Source organism: Lupinus angustifolius, chromosome LG02 (genome assembly GCF_001865875.1).
Source record: "Lupinus angustifolius cultivar Tanjil chromosome LG02, LupAngTanjil_v1.0, whole genome shotgun sequence".
Lineage (NCBI taxonomy): Eukaryota > Viridiplantae > Streptophyta > Magnoliopsida > Fabales > Fabaceae > Lupinus > Lupinus angustifolius.
In genome coordinates this window covers 2,408,426-2,427,947 of record NC_032010.1, presented here as the reverse complement: position 1 = coordinate 2,427,947, position 19,522 = coordinate 2,408,426, and the positions used below count along the sequence as shown (strand labels likewise).

General features: G+C 34.8%; 2 protein-coding genes across 14 annotated transcripts; both read left to right on the top strand.

The window, feature by feature from the left end:
- On the top strand, positions 223–11,664 carry LOC109332472 (acyl-CoA-binding domain-containing protein 4-like). 12 transcript variants are annotated; one of them, XM_019567470.1, is made up of 19 exons: positions 242–515; positions 1,285–1,355; positions 1,634–1,697; positions 1,785–1,856; positions 2,544–2,735; positions 2,861–2,938; positions 3,045–3,140; positions 3,265–3,331; positions 4,045–4,106; positions 4,349–4,403; positions 6,765–6,849; positions 7,144–7,270; positions 7,347–7,461; positions 8,802–8,890; positions 9,024–9,107; positions 9,197–9,343; positions 9,828–9,971; positions 10,318–10,377; positions 11,223–11,663. In XM_019567470.1, the coding sequence occupies exons 1-19, from the start codon at positions 363–365 to the stop codon at positions 11,415–11,417; spliced, it is 1,956 nt and encodes a 651-aa protein (XP_019423015.1). In that variant the 5' UTR covers positions 242–362; the 3' UTR covers positions 11,418–11,663. The 12 variants fall into 12 exon arrangements, with proteins under 12 accessions (XP_019423042.1, XP_019423036.1, XP_019423010.1 ...); XM_019567465.1 differs by lacking the exons at positions 6,765–6,849; positions 7,144–7,270; positions 7,347–7,461; ... (2 more) ...; positions 9,197–9,343; positions 9,828–9,971 and adding exons at positions 4,622–4,748; positions 4,824–4,938; positions 5,175–5,263; ... (1 more) ...; positions 5,550–5,729; positions 5,851–5,991 and having other exon boundaries at positions 228–515; positions 4,349–4,488; positions 11,223–11,664; XM_019567456.1 differs by lacking the exons at positions 6,765–6,849; positions 7,144–7,270; positions 7,347–7,461; ... (2 more) ...; positions 9,197–9,343; positions 9,828–9,971 and adding exons at positions 4,622–4,748; positions 4,824–4,938; positions 5,175–5,263; ... (1 more) ...; positions 5,550–5,729; positions 5,848–5,991 and having other exon boundaries at positions 228–515; positions 4,349–4,488; positions 11,223–11,664.
- On the top strand, positions 14,389–18,915 carry LOC109332466. 2 transcript variants are annotated; one of them, XM_019567451.1, is made up of 3 exons: positions 14,389–15,434; positions 16,631–17,187; positions 17,254–18,915. In XM_019567451.1, the coding sequence occupies exons 1-3, from the start codon at positions 14,534–14,536 to the stop codon at positions 18,910–18,912; spliced, it is 3,117 nt and encodes a 1,038-aa protein (XP_019422996.1). In that variant the 5' UTR covers positions 14,389–14,533; the 3' UTR covers positions 18,913–18,915. The 2 variants fall into 2 exon arrangements, with proteins under 2 accessions (XP_019422996.1, XP_019422995.1); XM_019567450.1 differs by having other exon boundaries at positions 16,631–18,915.

Genomic DNA, 19,522 nt, shown 5'->3' with positions numbered 1-19,522 from the left:
TTGGAGTCTATTAAGACCATAAAACCCTTCTTAGCAAAAATATTTAGGTCTAGTTCCACAAACTTCACGTAAATATCAAATATTCGATTCCTTCTATGACAAATAAAAAAGATTAACTACTTACCAAGAACATTGATTATAACAAAAAAAAATAAAGTAAAGGGCAAATGTATAATAATCAAAACATTTTGGAGTAGTTGGCAATTAAGCTAAATAATTTCACTGTTGGGTTGACAATAACAACAACCTTAACTATTTTGTTACTATAATCTTAATCCTTTTATTACGTAAAATGTTAAAGCACAGTTTGAACTGAATTGTTGGATCTGAATTGGTAAGATTGAAGAATCAGAAGAAAAAGAATGGCAACAATGGGAAGAGCGAGTTCTGGATTGCAATACCCAGAACGGTTTTATGCTGCAGCTTCTTATGTGGGTTTTGATGGATCTACTTCCCCTACAAAATCTAAGTTCTCAAATTCCACTGCTCTTCTTCTCTATACATTATATAAGCAGGTATTAGATCTGGTTTTGATTAATTGATTTGTGGGAATGATTTCTAATTTTATATGACTTAATGCTTATCTGCTTAATTGATTTGGGTGTGGATCAAAATCATCTTTTTCCTCATGGGGATTCCACCAATTGTGTTGTTATGACTTATCAGTTGTGAATTACATTATTGTAAAAGTACATGCCATTGGAGGGTGAGCCTTGGCGCCACTGGTTTAAATTGTGGTTGCGATTGCGAATGTTGTGATGGGGATTGCAGCTATAGCATCGCGGCTCGATGCAGTTACATCATTGTAATTCGTTGTCACACCGCGACTGCAATATTGTGGCTGCATTAGGTGTTGCGGTCCGCAATTTAAAACACAAACACTGCTTGGCGGATTTGCTGCCTTGTGATCTCTATCTTGGAAATGGGAGCCTTGTGTTGGGCTTGGGCCACACTTAATTGCCATTAGGTGATCCATGTTATATGATAATGTTGTCATACATGAGTGGATAGAATAGACAAGATTTGGTAAAATCCCATCCTAGATGGTTTGGGTTTGTGAGACCAAGAAAAACTGTGATAGCATTAAGTAGGATTTAATTTAAATGGTTCATGATTTACGATAAGATATTATAATGTCAATTGATCGTCGTGGTTGACCCACCTAGTGGGGAAAGGTTTGGTTGCTGTTGTTGTAGATGAATCATGTTATAATGATTCCACAAAGTTTTATGTTAGTTGCTGACGCTAATTCATTGTTTAATTTATTGCTCAATTAAATGTCAGGCTACTATAGGACCTTGTAACATCCCAGAACCCAGTACATGGAAAATTGTCGATCATAGCAAATGGGCCAGGTTAGTTTGCTTCAAGCATTCGTGCTTCCTTTCACTTTTGCTATGCTATATATCTATACACTCTACATTACACCTCTATTCTATGAATGCATTTACGTGTAATGCTAATACTTATTTAAACATACTTGTCCTTGCATGTATATTTTGCAAAAAAAATATTGTGAATACTGCATTTTTTAAATCAACGTTAAATTTGATATTATACTTGCGATATGCACGATTGCATCGTTTCTCTCATTTTTCCAAGAAAATATTTAATGTAGTAATTGTTGATGCAGTTGGAACCAACTTGGAAACATGTCTTCCACAGAAGCCATGCGTCTTTTTGTAAAAATATTGGAGGTGATGCAAATGATTTTTGTTAATTATTCTTCCTTGGTTCAATGCAGAATGCCAGCTTATTACTTTTTTACTTCTTTTGTTGTGTAGGAAGAAGATCCTGGTTGGTATTCAAGAGCATCTAACTCTGTTGTAGAGCCTGTAATAGATGTGCAAATAAATGTGAGTATTATTATAGCTATATATGCATAGTAGTATACTACAGAATCCTGTTCTTGCTTTGGCGTTTCATCCAAATGATATCGAGAGGTTTCATCTGTGCTTATGACTTTGGCTTGCAATGAGCTTTACTTGTTATACCCCTCTATTACATTCAGATTAACTTTAGAGCAAGTGCTACATTGTGATCAGAATATGATCTATATTCATGGTATAATGAGTGAGAAATCTTTCCTTTAGCAGATAAAATTGTACACGTTTTAAATTGTTGCATTGTGTTAATACTACCTATAAACCTCGTGTCGTGCACAAAACTTGCCGCTCCACGTATTGTGTACCGGGTTCACCTTTAAGGAAGTCTTGTACTAATAATGTAAAAGTGATAAACCACATAACTAAATGAATCACATACCCTTACCAATACCGCTCTCTCAGTAACCATGGACATGACACAGCTCGAGTAATTTAATGATTTTGTTGTCAGTCATATTTCATGATATGACATTAAGGATTTGATCTTCAGAATTAGATTAATGTAAAAGACAAATCAACTTGAAATTATGTCAAGAGAATTGCAATTATAAACATCTTCCTCTATATTCTTCTCAGTCGCCATAGCCATTACTGTAAACATGGCAATATTTATTGTTCTTTATCCCACTTTTCAATTTTGTTTTGATGGTTTGACAGCATAATTCCAAAGTTGAACCAGTAATTGAGAATGGCAACTCTTATCCAGAGATAAAGACCATTTCGACTGAAAATGGAAGTCAAGTTACACAGGACAAAGATGTTGTTGTGGAAGGCTTTGGTTCAGTTGTAGTTTATGATGAATGGATTGCATCTCCAGTATCCGGTCAACGTCCAAAAGCCCGATATGAGGTACCGGGTCTTCCAAAATATAGAAGTTATTAAACCCAATCTCCACTAGTTTTTTTATTTTCCGCTTGATTAGTTTATTTTCTTTAGTTCTTTTACCCCTAAGCCAAGCTTGTTTATATTTTCAGCACGGAGCTGCAGTTGTGCAAGATAAATTGTATTTATATGGTGGAAACCACAATGGCCGTTACCTTAGTGATCTTCATGTAAGCATATGTTCAATATATCTGTTTTTCTATGTCTATGCCATTCACCCTCTCAAGTTACTAAGTTATATGCTGCACACTTTGAATCAAATGGAAACAAATACAGGTTCTAGATTTGAGAAGTTTGGCTTGGTCAAAGATTGAGGCTAAGGCTGGAGCTGAGTCCTCAGTAACTTTATCCCCTTGTGCTGGCCATTCCTTGGTTTGTATTAAGCATAAAACTCTACTGGAGCATTCAATCTGTTTATTCTTAATTGCTAGTACTAATTCTGGAATGTTTTGGATTTTGTGGTTTTTTATTTTTTTCCTTTCCGTTTTCACTTTAGATTCCATGGGAGAATAAGCTTTTGTCTGTTGCTGGGCATACAAAGGATCCTTCCGAAGTTATCCAAGGTATAATGATGACATTGATAACTTTTTAATGTCATCCTATAGGGGTTGACATCATATCTCTGCATTGCTTAAAAAACATGAAGGAATTGGAATCATTCGGAAGTGTCATTTAGATAAATTGTCATACGAGAATCTTTCTTAAATTTTATGGTTTCTCTTTGCCTCAGTAAATTAAAAAGCATGATTCTGTTTCTTAAATTATTCATTTCTAAAGGAAAAAGGAAATTAAGATTTTTGGGCGTGATAAATGATTCCTTCTCGCCTGTGGCTTATGTTTGTGGCTTTGCTCTGGTGTAAAACCCATGGGTTTTTAGTGGGGTTAATATGGCAGATATGCAAAGAGATAGTGTTCTAGGTTTTTCTTGTTGTGTCTGGGAGGATTTCATATCATCTTGTAGTTTTCTCCCCTCTTATATAATAATATTTCTTTTCTAATAAATAAATAAAAGTTTTGTACATATTTATGTGAAACATTTAGGCTACATGTTTTGCCACGTAAATTTAAAAAAAAAGCTTCAAATATTTCTTTTAATTGAACAGAAAAAAACTTCACATTTTCCTCGGTTTATAGATTTGATCTATGTCCATTAATTATGGTGTTTTCCCTCTGTTTTGTAACTCTTGTCATACTCATTTCTATATTTTTTGTTGTTGTTATCTTTTCTACTTTGATTGCAACTAACTATCCGTATTACAATTAAATATCATGACAGTGAAAGTGTTTGATTTGCAAACCTCAACTTGGTCAGATCTGAAGACTTATGGGAAAGCCCCGGTGTGTATCTGTTTTTATTTTTTGTTTATTATCCCAAAAATGTCTTAGAAACTTTTAAATCTCACATTAGGAGTATGTTCTTCGATAAGCACATTAGGATTTTGACATGTAATAATTGCATTTCCCTAACAAGAGATGCATAGATTTTATGGCTTTTAAACATAGGACAATAACCCCCTTCGTCTTTGATAAAAATACAATGATGACCTTTGAAGTTCCTTTTTATCATGTATGTTTTCTAGGTATCACGTGGAGGCCAATCTGTGAACCTTGTTGGGTCAAGCTTAATAGTTTTTGGTGGACAAGATGCTAAGAGGACTCTCTTGAATGATCTGCATATTCTTGACTTGGAAACCCTAACATGGGATGAAATTGATGCTGTGTAAGAAAGTTTTTGTAGCAACTTTTCTATCTCCTTATTTTCTTTAATATGGTGGGGTTAATGTTAATGGTTTTCAGTTGTAAAAAGTGACTTTTTTTGTGAAAACAAATTGAAATATGACTTCGTTCAACAGCGGGGTACCTCCTTCTCCGAGGTCTGATCATACTGCTGCTGTACATGTCGACCGATACTTACTCATCTTCGGTGGTGGTTCGCATGCAACTTGCTACAATGATTTACATGTTCTTGATATGCAAACTGTAAGACCGTTGCTTCTTATGTTAGTTTTGGACTGGAAAATCATGTCCATCTAATCATTCGAGTGAACTTTGCAGATGAAATGGTCTCCACCCACACAAAAGGGTGACGTACCAACACCACGCGCTGGTCATGCTGGTGTAACAGTAGGGGAGAATTGGTTCATTGTTGGTGGTGGTGACAATAAGAGTGGTATGCTTTTCTATCATGAATTGATACAGTGGTGGAAAACTTCATGTATACTGTTTTCGTTTAACGGGAAACATTACTGTTATATTGGGATCAATGTGAAGGCTAATAAATTCTGGTATAGTTATTATGTATATGTATATCTGTTACTTGGGTTGTTAATTTACTAATTATTTATGATTTCAGCACATTTCTGATGCTGCTATATATATTTTTTACGAGTTATATTCGATTTGCAGGGGTATCAGACACGGTTGTGCTGAATATGTCGACACTGTCTTGGTCAGCGGTAACTTCTGCTCAAGGGCATAGTCCTGTTGCAAGTGAGGTACTTTATCTATGTAATTTAAACAAGGTTGCATGTGCTATGTCATACGGGAAGATTCCGAGACTTTTCAATTATTTTCTATCGGCGTCTGCTTAAAATGTTTCCGTCTGCAGGGCTTGAGTTTGGTTGTGAGCTCCTTCAATGGGGTAGATGTACTTATATCTTTTGGAGGATACAATGGATGTTACAACAATGAAGTAAAAATAATTTCTGAATTCCTTCTTTCTCCGATCTCTTTCCTGTTTTTTATCATTCTCCTTCATCGGATGTAGTTTGCTGCAATCAGGTCTATGTTCTTAAACCAAGCTGCAAATCAACGGTACAATCCAAAACAGCTGAAAATTCCATACCGGATAGAGTTTCCGCTGTCCAAAATGCCGCCGATACCCCACATGCGGAAGCAGAGTTTGGAGCAAGGCATGAAGGGAAAGTTAGGGAAATTGTTGTGGACAATGCTGGTGCAACAGTATGTATTATTGCTAAGCAGTACATTTTTTTCTCATACAGAAGAAATCATTTTCCGCATTTGGTGCCATTTCATTTTAATTCCTGCCCTTCACTGATTTCATATTTTTCTCATACAGAAGAAGTCAAACGGAGATCCTATATCGGCCATGAAGGCTGAGATAGAAGAGTTGGAATCAACACTCAGCACGGAGAAGCTGCAGACTCTTCAACTAAAACAAGAGCGGGCAGAAGCCGAGTCTCGTAACTCTGACCTTTACAAGGTAACTACATTATTAGTTCAACTTCCTTTTCTACTTCGGAATTCATGAGAATAAAACTACCCTATTGCTCTATTTGTTTGTAGAGTTCCGAGTTACATGGCAACACTCCCTAACGAAACCACTTTGTTTTGTCTCTCGGTTCACTGGATTAATCGGGTCGAAACTTGAGACTCAAGCAGACCATAATAAACAAACCTTGAATATTATGTATTATGTATTGTTGAGATCTGAAATACATCACTGTAATTAATGCTATCAAAGGCTCTCCTCACATATGTTGCACTGATAATATAGGAGCTCCAATCGGTACGTGGCCAGCTTGCAGTCGAGCAATCAAGGTGTTTCAAATTTGAGGTATGTTGTATTAATGCTTCTAAGTGATATCCTCTCTAGAACTTTATGATTCCGTTCTTTGAATCAAACGCGATGTTTAGGTATATGATTATAGAAATATTATCGGTAATCATGGGGCGTCATTTATTCGATCACTAACTATTCACAGAGTAGCAATACATTCATGCAATAAGAGTTCGATTTTCGAACATTTTCATCTTTGCAAAACTGCTTTTCCAGTGGTTTATTTTTAGAACTTCCAATGACACAAATGATGTTACTCTTAACTCTAGTCACTTTGGTATCTAGGATGACATAGTGAACCTCATTGAAATCCTTGTAGAAAAATCCATCTCTTTTCGATCTATTTCCCGTTTATTTAAGCTTAAAAGAAGTGATTAAATCAAAAGTTGTTGTGTTTGACTACAATATAGTTTTTGGTGGACAAGATGCTAAGAGGACTCTCTTGAATGATCTGCATATTCTTGACTTGGAAACCCTAACATGGGATGAAATTGATGCTGTGTAAGAAATTTTCTGTAGCAACCTTTCTATCTCCCTGTTGTCTTTAATATGGTAGGTAAGATTAGTGGTTTTGGTTGTAGAAAGAGAAAAATTGTTATAAAAACAAATCGAAGTACGACTTTGTTTCGCAGTCATCTGTTTTTATGCCACAGTCTGATTTTGATAGTGTATTTTATGTTCTTCATTCTCATCAGTAGTGGATATGTAATTTTTGGTTTTCCGTTCAAATATATGGAGGGGAAAAAGATAATGAAGCATGTCAATGTTTTATGCTAACTAAGTCTTAACTGGCAGTGGGGTACATCCTTCTCCAAGGTCTGATCATACTGCTGCTGTACATGTGGAACGATACTTACTTATCTTCGGTGGAGGTTCACATGCAACTTGCTACAATGACTTACATGTTCTCGATTTGCAAACTGTAAGACCATTACTTCTTCTGTTAGACTGTGGACTGGAAAATCATGTCCATCTAATCATTTGTGTGAACGCTGCAGATGGAATGGTCTAGACCCATACAACAGGGTGAAATACCATCGCCACGTGCTGGACATGCCGGTGTAACTGTAGGGGAGAACTGGTTCATTGTTGGTGGTGGTGACAATAAGAGTGGTATGATTTTTGACACCTTGTTACTTAGATTCAAATTTTATGTTTGACTTTTTAGTTACAAGTTTTTACTATGCAAAATATTTCTTGATATTTTGAACAAATAGTGTCTGAATTTCTTGCATACATGTATGTACTGTGGGTCAAAAAAAAATTCGGCCTAGTGCACAAGGCTTCCGCAAGCGAAGAGGTTGTTTCCGGGATTTGGATCTGTGATCTATTGGCCACTAAGCAACAACCTTACTGTTGCGCCATGGCTCACCCTCACCGTGGACCAAACTAAACCAAAGAAATTATATTCGTGATGAAAGATTGAGTTCTGTTTGGTTAAACAAAGCTAAATTACTTTGAGTGTGAATTTGCTAAAATAAGACCTAAATATGTATTTCTCCCTGTACACTTGATGTTTTTAACTTTTTATGTTTTAGTCCCTATTTAGCTTTTATTCATTTTAGTCTCTCATTTTACCAAAAGTAGTGTGTTTTTAAGCCCCTCGCCAGGAATTGAAGCGCACCGTTTTTAGTATTTTTAGGGATTAAAACGAATAAATTTAAATAGAGACCAAAAACAAAAGATGTCATATTGACAAGGACCTAAAAGATATTTATACACTAAAATAAAGGAGATCAGTTGTCATTTTTTGTTGCCTTCATGGTTATAAGTTATAACCGATTTTGGAGTTACATTAACAGGTGTAAGTTCATGGCTGTAAAAAGGGTAGTAGAGGGTATCCTTATCTGTCGTGAACTGCTGCAATGGTAGAAGTGCTTATTTATGGGAAAATTTTATGCTTACTGTTTTGATTGTGAAACAAAGTTATTTGGGAAAGGTATTGCTGTTTAATTGGGATCACTGTGAAGGCGAATAACTTCTGGTGTAGTTCTTATATATCTATATGTCTCTGTTAATTGGGTTGTGCTTATATATATATATATATCAATTATCTTGGATTTCTGGACATTTCTGATGCTGTTTTGCTGTTGCCTATTAGAGAATAAGAACTAAGTGATATAGTTTAAAGTTAGGTAGTTACTAGTGACAGTTATTGACAGTCAGTGTGCCAAATGTCACCGGTGTCATTAGTTGTAGTGAAGGTAACCCGTTCAACAAGTTACCTTCTGTTGATTAGTTACTTTGCTACCTTCTATTGTAAGTCACTTTGCTTATTCCAGAATCTCTATATATAGTGAGATTCATTCATTGTATAAATAATGAGAATTCATTCTTCTCTTGTAATAAAAATCAGTTTCACCTTTTCTCTCTACTCTCTCTTTTCTATCTAGCTCGTTTTACATTTCTTACATTGCCATATGTCTCTTTTACGAGTTATATCCCACGTGCAGGGGTTTCAGAGACAGTTGTGCTGAATATGTCTACACTGGCTTGGTCAGTGGTAACTTCTGTTCAAGGGCGTATTCCGGTTGCTAGTGAGGTATTTTATGATTTTTATCTATGTAATTTTAGCAAGGTTGCCTTTGCTCTAAAATCTATGTAAAGTAGTTAAACCTTTATTAACCCCATATTGTCATGAGGGGAGAAAATGATTAGAGTGTTTCCCATTGCAGGGTTTGAGTTTGGTTGTAAGCTCCTTTAATGGTGAAGATGTACTTGTATCTTTCGGAGGATATAATGGACGCTACAATAATGATGTAAAGATGATTTCTAAATTTTTGCCTTTCTGCTCTCTTTTTCCTTTGTTTTTATCTCTTTCTCATCGGATTTAATTTTCTATGTTCAGGTCTATGTTCTTAAGCCAAGCCACAAATCAACCGTACAACCGAAGACAATTGAAGGTTCCATACCAGACAGTGTTTCAGCTGTCCAAAATGTCACAAATACCCCTGATGTGGAATCAGAGTTAGAAGCCTTTGCTTCTTTGGCTGAAGTAAGTACGAATGGTTTTATTGGCAATTTTCTAAATGTATTATATGTCATAAAAATAAAAGTTCTAAGTTGGGAAAAATTGAAACTAAGAATATGATTCTTTTAGGAAGGGGATCAAGACATTTATCATTATCCTATTGTTTGGATGAAGACCTAACATGCAGCACCAAACCATGTAAATCTTGCCCTTAAATTTGTCCTAATTCCCTGACCCTAGCTCGCCAAATTATTAACTCATTAGTGCCTCCTTCTCTCTGACTATCGTTTACTAACTTGTCGAAAAATAATAATGAAGAATCATTTGGGAGCTCAAAATAAACTCCAAACCGCACAAATACATTAATACATGCAGTTATAGATATTGTATTCCAATATTTCACAGGTTGTGCCTGTATCATCCAAAACATAAAGCAGATAAATTATATTATGCATTCAGTGTCATTTTAATTCCTTCCTGTCTCTGCTTTTATATTTGTCTCATGCAGAAGAAATCAAAAGGAGATCTTATATCAGTTCTGAAGGCTGAGAGAGAAGAGTTGGAATCATCACTCGGCAAGGAAAAGCTACAGACTCTTCAACTAAAACAAGAGCTGGGAGAAGCTGAGTCTCGTAACTCTGACCTTTACAAGGTACCTAAATTATTAGTTGAACTTCCTTTTCTTTTTGGAATTAATCTGGGATGGATCCAGGAATCAAGAAAAATGGGGATAAAATTAAAATATTGAATATTAATGATAAATATTTTGTTCTAGAGTTTGAGTTACATGACAACACTCCCTCTGTTTATCTGTCAAGGAAACCACTTTGTTTTGTCTCTCAATCTGTTGGGTTAATTGGATTGAGACTTGAGATTCAAACAAAATGAGTTCTATAAGCAAAACCTGAATATTCTATGTAATTTATTGTTGAGGTCGGAACTACGTTGTACTTATGCAATCAAAGATCCTCCTCACATTTGTTGCACTGATAATGTAGGAACTCCAATCGGTACGAGGTCAGCTTGCTGCTGAGCAGTCAAGGTGTTTCAAACTTGAGGTATGTAATAGAGCCTTTTCCTCTGGGTCTTGTTTTGTTGTTTTTTGTTTATATATCATTATTATCGAAGAAATATGGTGTACGGTTATGACAAAAAAGCGAAAGATTGAGCAATCAATGTTTTATCATTGAACGGGATTTATGATAGAGCTTTATGACATCGTTCGACCAATGTAGTCGACCCCACCTAGTGAGGTTAAGGATTGGTTGTTGTTATTGTATCATTCACATAATCACTAAGCTGTTCTTAGTGTAACAGTTCATCCATGTGATACGAATTGATTTTCAGAAAATTTCTTTGCTAAACTAGGTTTCATGTGGTTCATTTTCTAACTTGTAATGACATAAATAATATGTTACTCTTAACTCTATGGTCACTTTGGTATTGGGATGACATTGTGAACCTCATTGAAATCCTTCTAGACAATTCCCTCTTTGTGATGTACGGCCAATTTGTTTAAAGCTTAAAAAAGTGATTCTAAAATGGTGGTTTTGGTTCTATAGCTTCTATGTAAATCAAAAGCTGTTTTTAGGCTACAATTTTAAAAACTACCCTTCTACATTCTCTCTCCTATTTTCAGGAGCTTTTTTATAAGCTAAAAAACACAGCTTGTCATAAAAGCTATGTTTAAGCTTTTTCCATCTGCTTTTGAGCAAAACCCAGCCAAAACATTTAAATGTCAAGCAAAAAAAACACTTTTTTATCATTTAGAACCAGAAAAATCCAACAAACGGCCCCGAATTTTTCTGTCTGAGGTTGCTTTTAATGTATGCCCTTTGTCTACTTTTATGGATAAACAAAGTTGATTTTTGTTGAAAAAATCTAACCATATTTGAGATTGCAGGTGGAGGTTGCTGAACTAGGTCAGAAGCTCCAAACAATTGGAACATTACAGAAGGAGCTTGAACTCCTCCAGCGGCAAAAGGCGGCGTCGGAGCAAGCTGCCTTAAATGCAAAACAGAAGCAGAGTTCAGGTGGTGTTTGGGGTTGGCTTGCTGGTACTCCTGGCCAGAAAGAAGATGAGGATGATGATGAGTGAACCTTTTACCATTTATTTCATTATCTGAATTCATTTTGTTTCCAATGCTTGTGGTGTATTATTTATGTTCCATTTCTAGTGATGTAAATAAGATTTATAGCTTCTACTTGGGCAAAGAAAGGTTTCTCACACTTTCTTAAGGACAATATAGTATGGCATAGAGTGCATGTTATTTTTTACCCCATTTTTGTTGATGATTGTATTCAAAGTTAGTACATTATTAAATGAAAGTTAGATTATTCTTTTATTTTGTGAGAGCTATATTACCCAATTACAATTATTATTCAACTTATGTTGTTTCATGTTAGGTGGAAATAACATGAGTTGTTCTGTCACACATTTTATAAGTTCATGTTCATTTTTTTTAAGATTGTTCTTTGAATTATTGATCTCTAGCAAAATAACTTTTTTAGTGAAAACATTGCATAACTTTGTTTTCTGTGATTGAATTGAGAATGGTTTCATGGATGGTTCAAATAGATTAAACTTGTGAAGATGCTTTTATTATAAAAATATTGGTTTCCATAAAGAAAACATTGAATCTGTTTTTATGTGGTGAAAATAAGGAACACAATTTACAATTTTTTTCCTGTGTATATATATTAATGAAAATGAAAGAGTGTCTATACTACGTATAAAGTCAAAACTTGAAATAGCTTCCCTTGGTGTAATTTTCATTTCCTATATTGCCATTAATATTATTTAATTTTTACAAAAAAACTATATAATCCTAAGCAACTATCACCAACACATTAATTAACCACGTATATCACATTAAATTAAACATTATCATAAACACACCAAAAAAATATAAAGTACACCAAACACAACAAATACATGTTAATTCAAAAAAATAAAATATATAAAAATTGAATATGTAGTATTACACAATATTCGCCGGCAGACACTAAGTGTCTATAAACACTAGTTTGCATGAAGTTAAAACATATAATCAGTTACACTATCTCTATTATAATCAGATTACTATATTTTAATAACTATTTTTAGAATTGGTTCAGGAAACCTAACTTGGGTGTTCTAGCAAGAATTTTTCAATCAAAATGACAGAATTTATATCTTAGGTAGAGCTATGATTAAGTAAACAAACAGAACTATTAAATTTATCAGTTATTTTTTAAAATTGGTTGTATAATTATTATTTTCTTTTTCAAATTACCTTGAAGAGACTTTTTTCTTCTTCAAATAAGTCTTTTGTTATTTTTATATTGAGAAAGTAATTTATGCAATAACAATATAAGATATTTTTTACGGCACATAAAATAAGATAGAGATACTAGTTGATAGGGAATAATAATACAAGAACATTTTTGTGCTCATTTTATCAGAGAATATGGAACCAAAGATAAAAATGAGGAGAGAGAATTTTTTTATGGTGTCATGTATTTTATTTATCTTTTAATTTATCACACTGTAATTTTTTTATGAAATTATCTTTAATGTGTTTTAATTAATGTAATATATTATTTTTTATTTATTGGTGTCCAACTAACTTATTTATATAATTTATAATATAAAAAATAATTAATTAATGTCCCCACAATTTAGTTATAATAAATTAGAGTGACTTTTAATTTATAGGGAATGGAGTATCTCCTTGTATAAGGAGATAAGTTATCTTATTCTGCCAGTGAAATCATGACATGTGTCATATTTCATCATTTTCAATAAAAATATTTTAAAAAATAAACAAAATAGCACACATGTCACATCTTTACTGACTAGATGAGATAAGTTATCTCCTTATATAAGGAGATACATTATTCTCTTTTATTAATGTCCAAATAATTCATGAACTAATTGTTGATAATATTTATTGTAAAATATAAAAATGTGGGATAAGTTTTCAGATTCAAATAAGAATCATGTTTGTTAAATTATATATATGAAAAAAATATGTATTATTCTTAATTAATGATTTTTCACTCTTTTAATTTCTCAACACTTCATAGGTTTAAAAGTAAAAATAGATGTTGATGATGTAATGTTTTTATAAGTGTTGTGAGAAGCGGACCGTACTGGGCGGTCCGACTGGTTTGACTGTTGACTAGACTTGAAAACGACTTTGGTTCATGTATTATCTGAGTGAGAGTTGGACTGCTTTGAACCAGAGAAATTTTGATCTGACTCTGTTAAACTCAATTAAACCGGTAACCCGGGAAGTAAACCGAACGATTCACTTAAAAATTTTAAAAAAAAATGGAACATTACTCTAATAATTTGGTTGACTCCGGTCCAAAAAAGATAAAGAGACGTTACTTCAATGTAATTATACATGATTATTAATTATATAAAATTTTATCTTTATATATAATTATATCTATACTTCTATACTATTAATAAAGGGAAAACACAAAATAACCATTCATCATGGTGTAATTTGTGTTTTCCTATTTTGTCATTAATATCTTTTTATTTCTACCAAAAAACCATATAATATTATTTTCTTATTTTATCCTTATTATCTTCTTATTTTAAAAGTGTATTTAAAAAATTGAATATTAGATCAATTCAATAAATTCAACCGTAAATTTAGCGTAAAAAATTATATTTGAATTTATAAAATACAAATTATACATTACAAACGATAGGAAAGCGGGTTGACATGCACGACAATATCTATAGATAAAAAATATTAATTATGTATAAAATCATCTGATCAGACTAAACTGTTTAACTAATAAAACCGGTTAAACCTAATATGAGACATCTTTCAGTTTGAAGTTTTGTTTGAGTTTCGTTTTTACTACTATACAATTTGTTTATCTATATTTTAAAAATTTCTTAATACAACTTAAATTACTAAAATAAAGTCTATCATTTTTATATATTTTCACATGCAAAATAATTCATGTATCATATTTTAATTAAATTAAATTTTGCATAATCATCTACATTACAAATATAAATTAGTAACTATAAAACTTCTCCCACTCTTCCCTTTTTTTTTTCCTGGTTCCATCTTTGTTGTTACAATCATTAGGGTTTCAAAAACTCATTTGTAAAAATGTCACCTTTTATTCTCCCCAATTCGAAACCCTAAACTCTCTCTCTCTGTTTCTTCATCGCGTTTCTCAAATTCTTCATTTTCTTCAGTGATGAGCAACGATTCCCAACTCCATCATCGTTCCATAACCGCCGATTCAAAACCTGATTCTCCGGTAACTGAACTTCTACCAGAAACCGAAGATTTTAGGGTTAGGGTTTGTACAGAGGGAAATGTTGAACTTGAAGGTCAAAATAACCACACACTAATCGTTGATCGATTCGATGATCTTAACAATAGAACTGAGAAGTTTTCAGGTTCTGATAGCAAATCGAAATCGTCGTTATCCGAGTTTGATGATTTAGGTCATGGTTTTCAAGTTGGTGATATGGTTTGGGGAAAAGTGAAATCTCATCCATGGTGGCCTGGGCATATATACAATGAAGCATTCGCATCACCCTATGTGCGTAGAACTAAGAGGGAAGGACATTTTTTGGTGGCATTCTTCGGTGATAGTAGTTACGGGTGGTTTGAACCGGCCGAAATTATCCACTTTGATCCGAATTTTGCTGAGAAATCGCAGCAGACGAATTCGAGAACATTTTTGAAGGCTGTGGAGGAGGCAGTTGATGAAGCGAGCCGGAGGAGTGGGCTTGGATTGGCTTGTAAGTGTAGGACTGGTGATAATTTTCGCCCGACGAACTATAAAGGGTACTTGTCTGTAGATGTGCTTGATTTCGAGCCTGGAGGGTTCTATTCCATTAGCGAGATTAGGAAGGCGAGGCATAGTTTTAGGCCAAATGAGGCTCTTGCTTTTGCAAAGCGGTTGGCATTGGCTCCATGTGATGGCGAGGATGGGAGCATTGGGTTTATTAAGAATAAGGCTACGGCTTTTGCGTATCGGAAGGCAGTGTTTGAGCAATGTGATGAGACTTATGCACAAGCTTTTGGTTTGCAGTCATCTCGGCCTCAGAATAATACAGTTAAACAGACTGTGAGGCAGCCTTCCAGAGGTATATAGTCATTCTGAAATTCCTGCTAGAAGATTTTGATAATTGTATTTTAAGTGGAAAGTTGCATGAGGGACGGTTTTAATGGACAGTGAGCAATTTTTAATATTTAAATTACACTTCTTCCAGTAAATTGTGTGCAGTATGGCAGGAAAGGAAAGTGGAGACATATGTCCTCCCACAGGACCGTATTGTATTTTGTTGCCTGCATTTATGAGCTGTTTGTGTCACTGTTGACACTGAAATTGATAACTAGTTTTTTGTATATGGCTATGGACTATAGCAATCAGTAATGTACAAGATTCAGACATTGTTCCCTTAGATATTTAAGCTAGACTTTGACTGATGCGAAGATATCAGTGTTGAGCCATTCTTTGATTTAGTAAATTGTGTTCTGGTTTTGTCATTGTGATACTTGATATTGTGGAGATTGGAGGTCAACATTTTGTTATGATAAATGATTGAGTCACTGTGATGTCTATTATCATGGTCAGTAGTTGATACGTTCATTGCATAATTTATTTAATCTAATTATTTTTATAAGCTTACAATGTAACTAAATCATATGATCATTTATGGTTCTTGATAGACATCATCATAATGGATAAGGTCTGGAATAGTATAAATTATAAATAAATAAATAAAAGAGATAAGGTTTGGACAATAAACGAAGTGTGTGTGTGGACATACAGCACAAAGATAAGTCTAGAATGAATGTATTTGGAAGAAAGTTAGAGTAGCTCCTATTGATGAGAAGATGACAGAAAGTCACCTGGTTATACTAGTATAGTCATGTGAGAAAAAGACCTGATAAAACCTTTTCAATAAAACCATTGTACAATACCTTGTTCTAAAAGGTTTTGTTGAAACGGTGGTTTTTACAGAGCCCATGTCATCAATTGATCCATTTAGGGAACCCCACACAGTGGAGTTAGTCTTGGTGGTTATTATTGTTCTTACTTGCTTTGATGCAAATGTTATTAGCTCACACTGCCTTGTTAATATCGTTAACTTCTCTGTATCTTTCCAAAGTTTACATGAAAGGTAAAGCTTCATATATAACATTAGTGTAACTGGGCTGTTTGCATTTTATTAGATTAAAACATCACTTTATATTGGAAGCTCTTGTTAGTTATAATTTATCTACTCACTTATATAAGGATAATGTCAATTTAATGGTTTTTTGTTCTGTTCCCCAGCTCCTTTGAGTGGTCCAATGGTGATGGGTGGTGGGAAGAGTGGTACTAAATCTGTTAAAGTTAAGGACAGTATGAAAAAAGATAGATATCTTTTTAAGCGGCGAGATGATCCAAGCAACTCTTTCCAGATTACATACAGGGAGGAAACACCTGATGCAACTGGGCGTTATGTACTTCAGAGTAGTGCTCCAGCTGTGCCTCATAATTTAGAAAAGCATGAAGGGTTTATTAGCCATGATGGTGCTACTTCAACTTCAGATGCCAAAGCAGCTTTAATAGATGAGACTCAACCAGATGGCAGTGGTCTTGCATCCAACGCCATTTCCTCAGATGTAAAGCCCCATCTTGAAAAGAGGGAGGAATCTCCTGAAGAAATTGACCATAACTTAGAACAGGATGATGTTTCAAGAAAAACCTCAGGTAGGTCCGATCTGTCTGGGGAGGTGACATTGCTAAATCCAGTTGATCAGAATGCAAAACATTCAGGACCAGATTTTAAACCGATGGAGCAGGACCTTCTGACTATTGCTGATGGAGGAAATGACATGCATCAAGTTGAGAGTGAAAATAATATATACAGTGCAGCAGTTGAAGCAAAGCATCATGAAATTAGTTCAGTGAAGAATATTAAAGGTCATAAGCGACCTGCGGATGACTTGAACTCTGCGACTTCTGCTATTGGGGAGAGAAAGAAGAAAAAGAAAAAGGATTTAAATTTACAACCTACCTTGGGCCAAATGGAGAAGCGTTCTGCTTCTGGAAAATACCTTTCTGGAAAATCTGTGTCAACTGGTTTGGCTCCTAGAGAGGATTTTCGAGCAGAACAATTGCAAGGAGATGTTAGTGCCCGAAATTTGTCACACATGGATACCACAGGGGGTGTTAATTTTGAATTAGCACAACTTTTGGATGATTTGCAAGCTCTTGCTTTGGATCCTTTTCATGGTGTTAAAAGGAAGGCCCCTGCAGTTGTTCGAAAGTTCTTTTTGCGGTTCAGATCTCTTGTTTACCAAAAAAGCTTGTCTTTATTGCCACCAACAGAGAATGAAGATCCTGAAGCTCGTGGTGCTAAATCTACTTTGAGTGTCAAGGCATCGGGCAGTCCTGATGATAATGTCAGAGCTTCACCAGTTGTAAAACCTGTTAAACACATTGTTCGACCTGATGATCCTACAAAAGCTGGACGGAAAAGGGCTCCCTCTGATCGTCAAGAAGAAATTGCTGCAAAGAGGATGAAAAAAATCAGGGATTTAAAGGCACTTGCTGCAGAGAAGGCAGCAGCCGGTCAGAAGACTTCTGAAGCCCAGCGAGGAGAGGGAAAAGAATCCATGTCCCAGGCTCCACCCAAGTTAGTGAAACCTGATTCAGATAGGAAAGTGCAGCGTCCAGCTAAGGTAGTTGAGCTCACCACACTGGTGATCAAGTTTCCTCCCCAAACATCACTTCCATCATTAGCAGAGCTGAAGGCAAGATTTGCTCGCTTTGGCCCAATGGATCAATCTGGTTTCCGTGTATTCTGGAAGACCTCTACGTGTCGCGTTGTTTTCTTGTATAGGGCTGATGCACTAGCTGCATATAAATATTCTGTAGCAAACCCATCCTTATTTGGCAATACAAGTGTGAGGTACTTCCTCCGTGAATTTGGGGATTCTGCACCTGAAGTCTCCGAAGCTGCCATGGCTAGGAGAGACAACAGTGCTGCCAATGAAACACCTCGGCTCAAGGATCCTGCAGCAGTTCATCGCCCGACATCAGTACCATCACGACAACCTCTTCCACAGTCAATGGTCCAGCTCAAGTCCTGCCTGAAGAAATCTACCGGTGACGAGTCAGGTCAAGCAAACAGTAATGGAGGTAGTAGTAAAGGAAACCCACGTGTAAAATTCATGTTAGGTGAGGAAGAAAGTAGTAGTAAGGGGGAGCCATTAATATTGGGTAATAGAAACAACTTCAATGGTAGTTTTGCTGATGGTGGTGCACCTTCTAATGCAATGGATTTTAATAGTAAGAATGTTGTTCATATAGTCAGTTCTCTACCACCATTATTGCCTACACCTACACCCCTTGCTACTGCCCAATTTGGTAAAACCCCACAACATAATTTGCATAATTCTGAATTGGCAATGCCATCCAGAAATATTCCCAATTTCATAACCACAAAAGCTACTACTTCAACCACAGCTGATATATCACAGCAGATGATAAGCCTTTTAATGAGATGCGACAATGTTGTGAATAACCTTGTGGGTTTATTAGGCTATGTACCTTACCATCAACTTTGACCCCAAAAAAAAGGCACCATATTCCACATTATACCATATCCTCCAAAATCCAAATACAAGAAATTTTGGGCTTTTTGGATTGTGAATGAATTGCTCCAGATTAGAAGAGGAGTGGGGGTTCACAAATATTGAAGTTTAGAACTATCCTAGAGTGGTTTTATTTGATGTTATTGCTTTTGTAAGATCCATTGTGTTATTGCTTTTATTTATTACCTTCACTTAGCAACTCCAAATATTTGGACTTTGTTATTTGTAATTCGAACTAATTATCTATTTATATTCCGTACTAACCAGACATTTTTTTGTTTTTATTTTACAAAGTTATATTTGGTTAACGAAAAGTGAAAAAGAATTTGAGTGTTAATAATGACTTCCCTTCTCTATTATTTTATTTATGTTAGAATTAAAAATGGCACAATAAAAGTTATTAGTATTTATTAGTTCTTATGGGTAAATCTAGGTTCGTTTTGTAACATGTTGGCTTAAGCATCATTCTTATGGCCAACATTACTTGATTTACTTCTTTCATTTCTACTATGTATCTCTCTTTGGCATAGTGATATGAAAGGAAAAAACATAAAAATATTAATTTCCATGGAAGTAGGTAAAG

Coding starts and splice junctions, on each gene's coding strand:
- LOC109332466 (XM_019567450.1), top strand. CDS start 14,534: ATGAGCAACGATTCCCAACTCCATCATCGTTCCATAACCGCCGATTCA. Junction 15,435..16,630: donor TGTGAGGCAGCCTTCCAGAG/GTATATAGTCAT, acceptor TCTGTTCCCCAG/CTCCTTTGAGTGGTCCAATG.
- LOC109332472 (XM_019567456.1), top strand. CDS start 363: ATGGCAACAATGGGAAGAGCGAGTTCTGGATTGCAATACCCAGAACGG. Junction 516..1,284: donor TCTATACATTATATAAGCAG/GTATTAGATCTG, acceptor ATTAAATGTCAG/GCTACTATAGGACCTTGTAA. Junction 3,141..3,264: donor CTTGTGCTGGCCATTCCTTG/GTTTGTATTAAG, acceptor TTTTCACTTTAG/ATTCCATGGGAGAATAAGCT.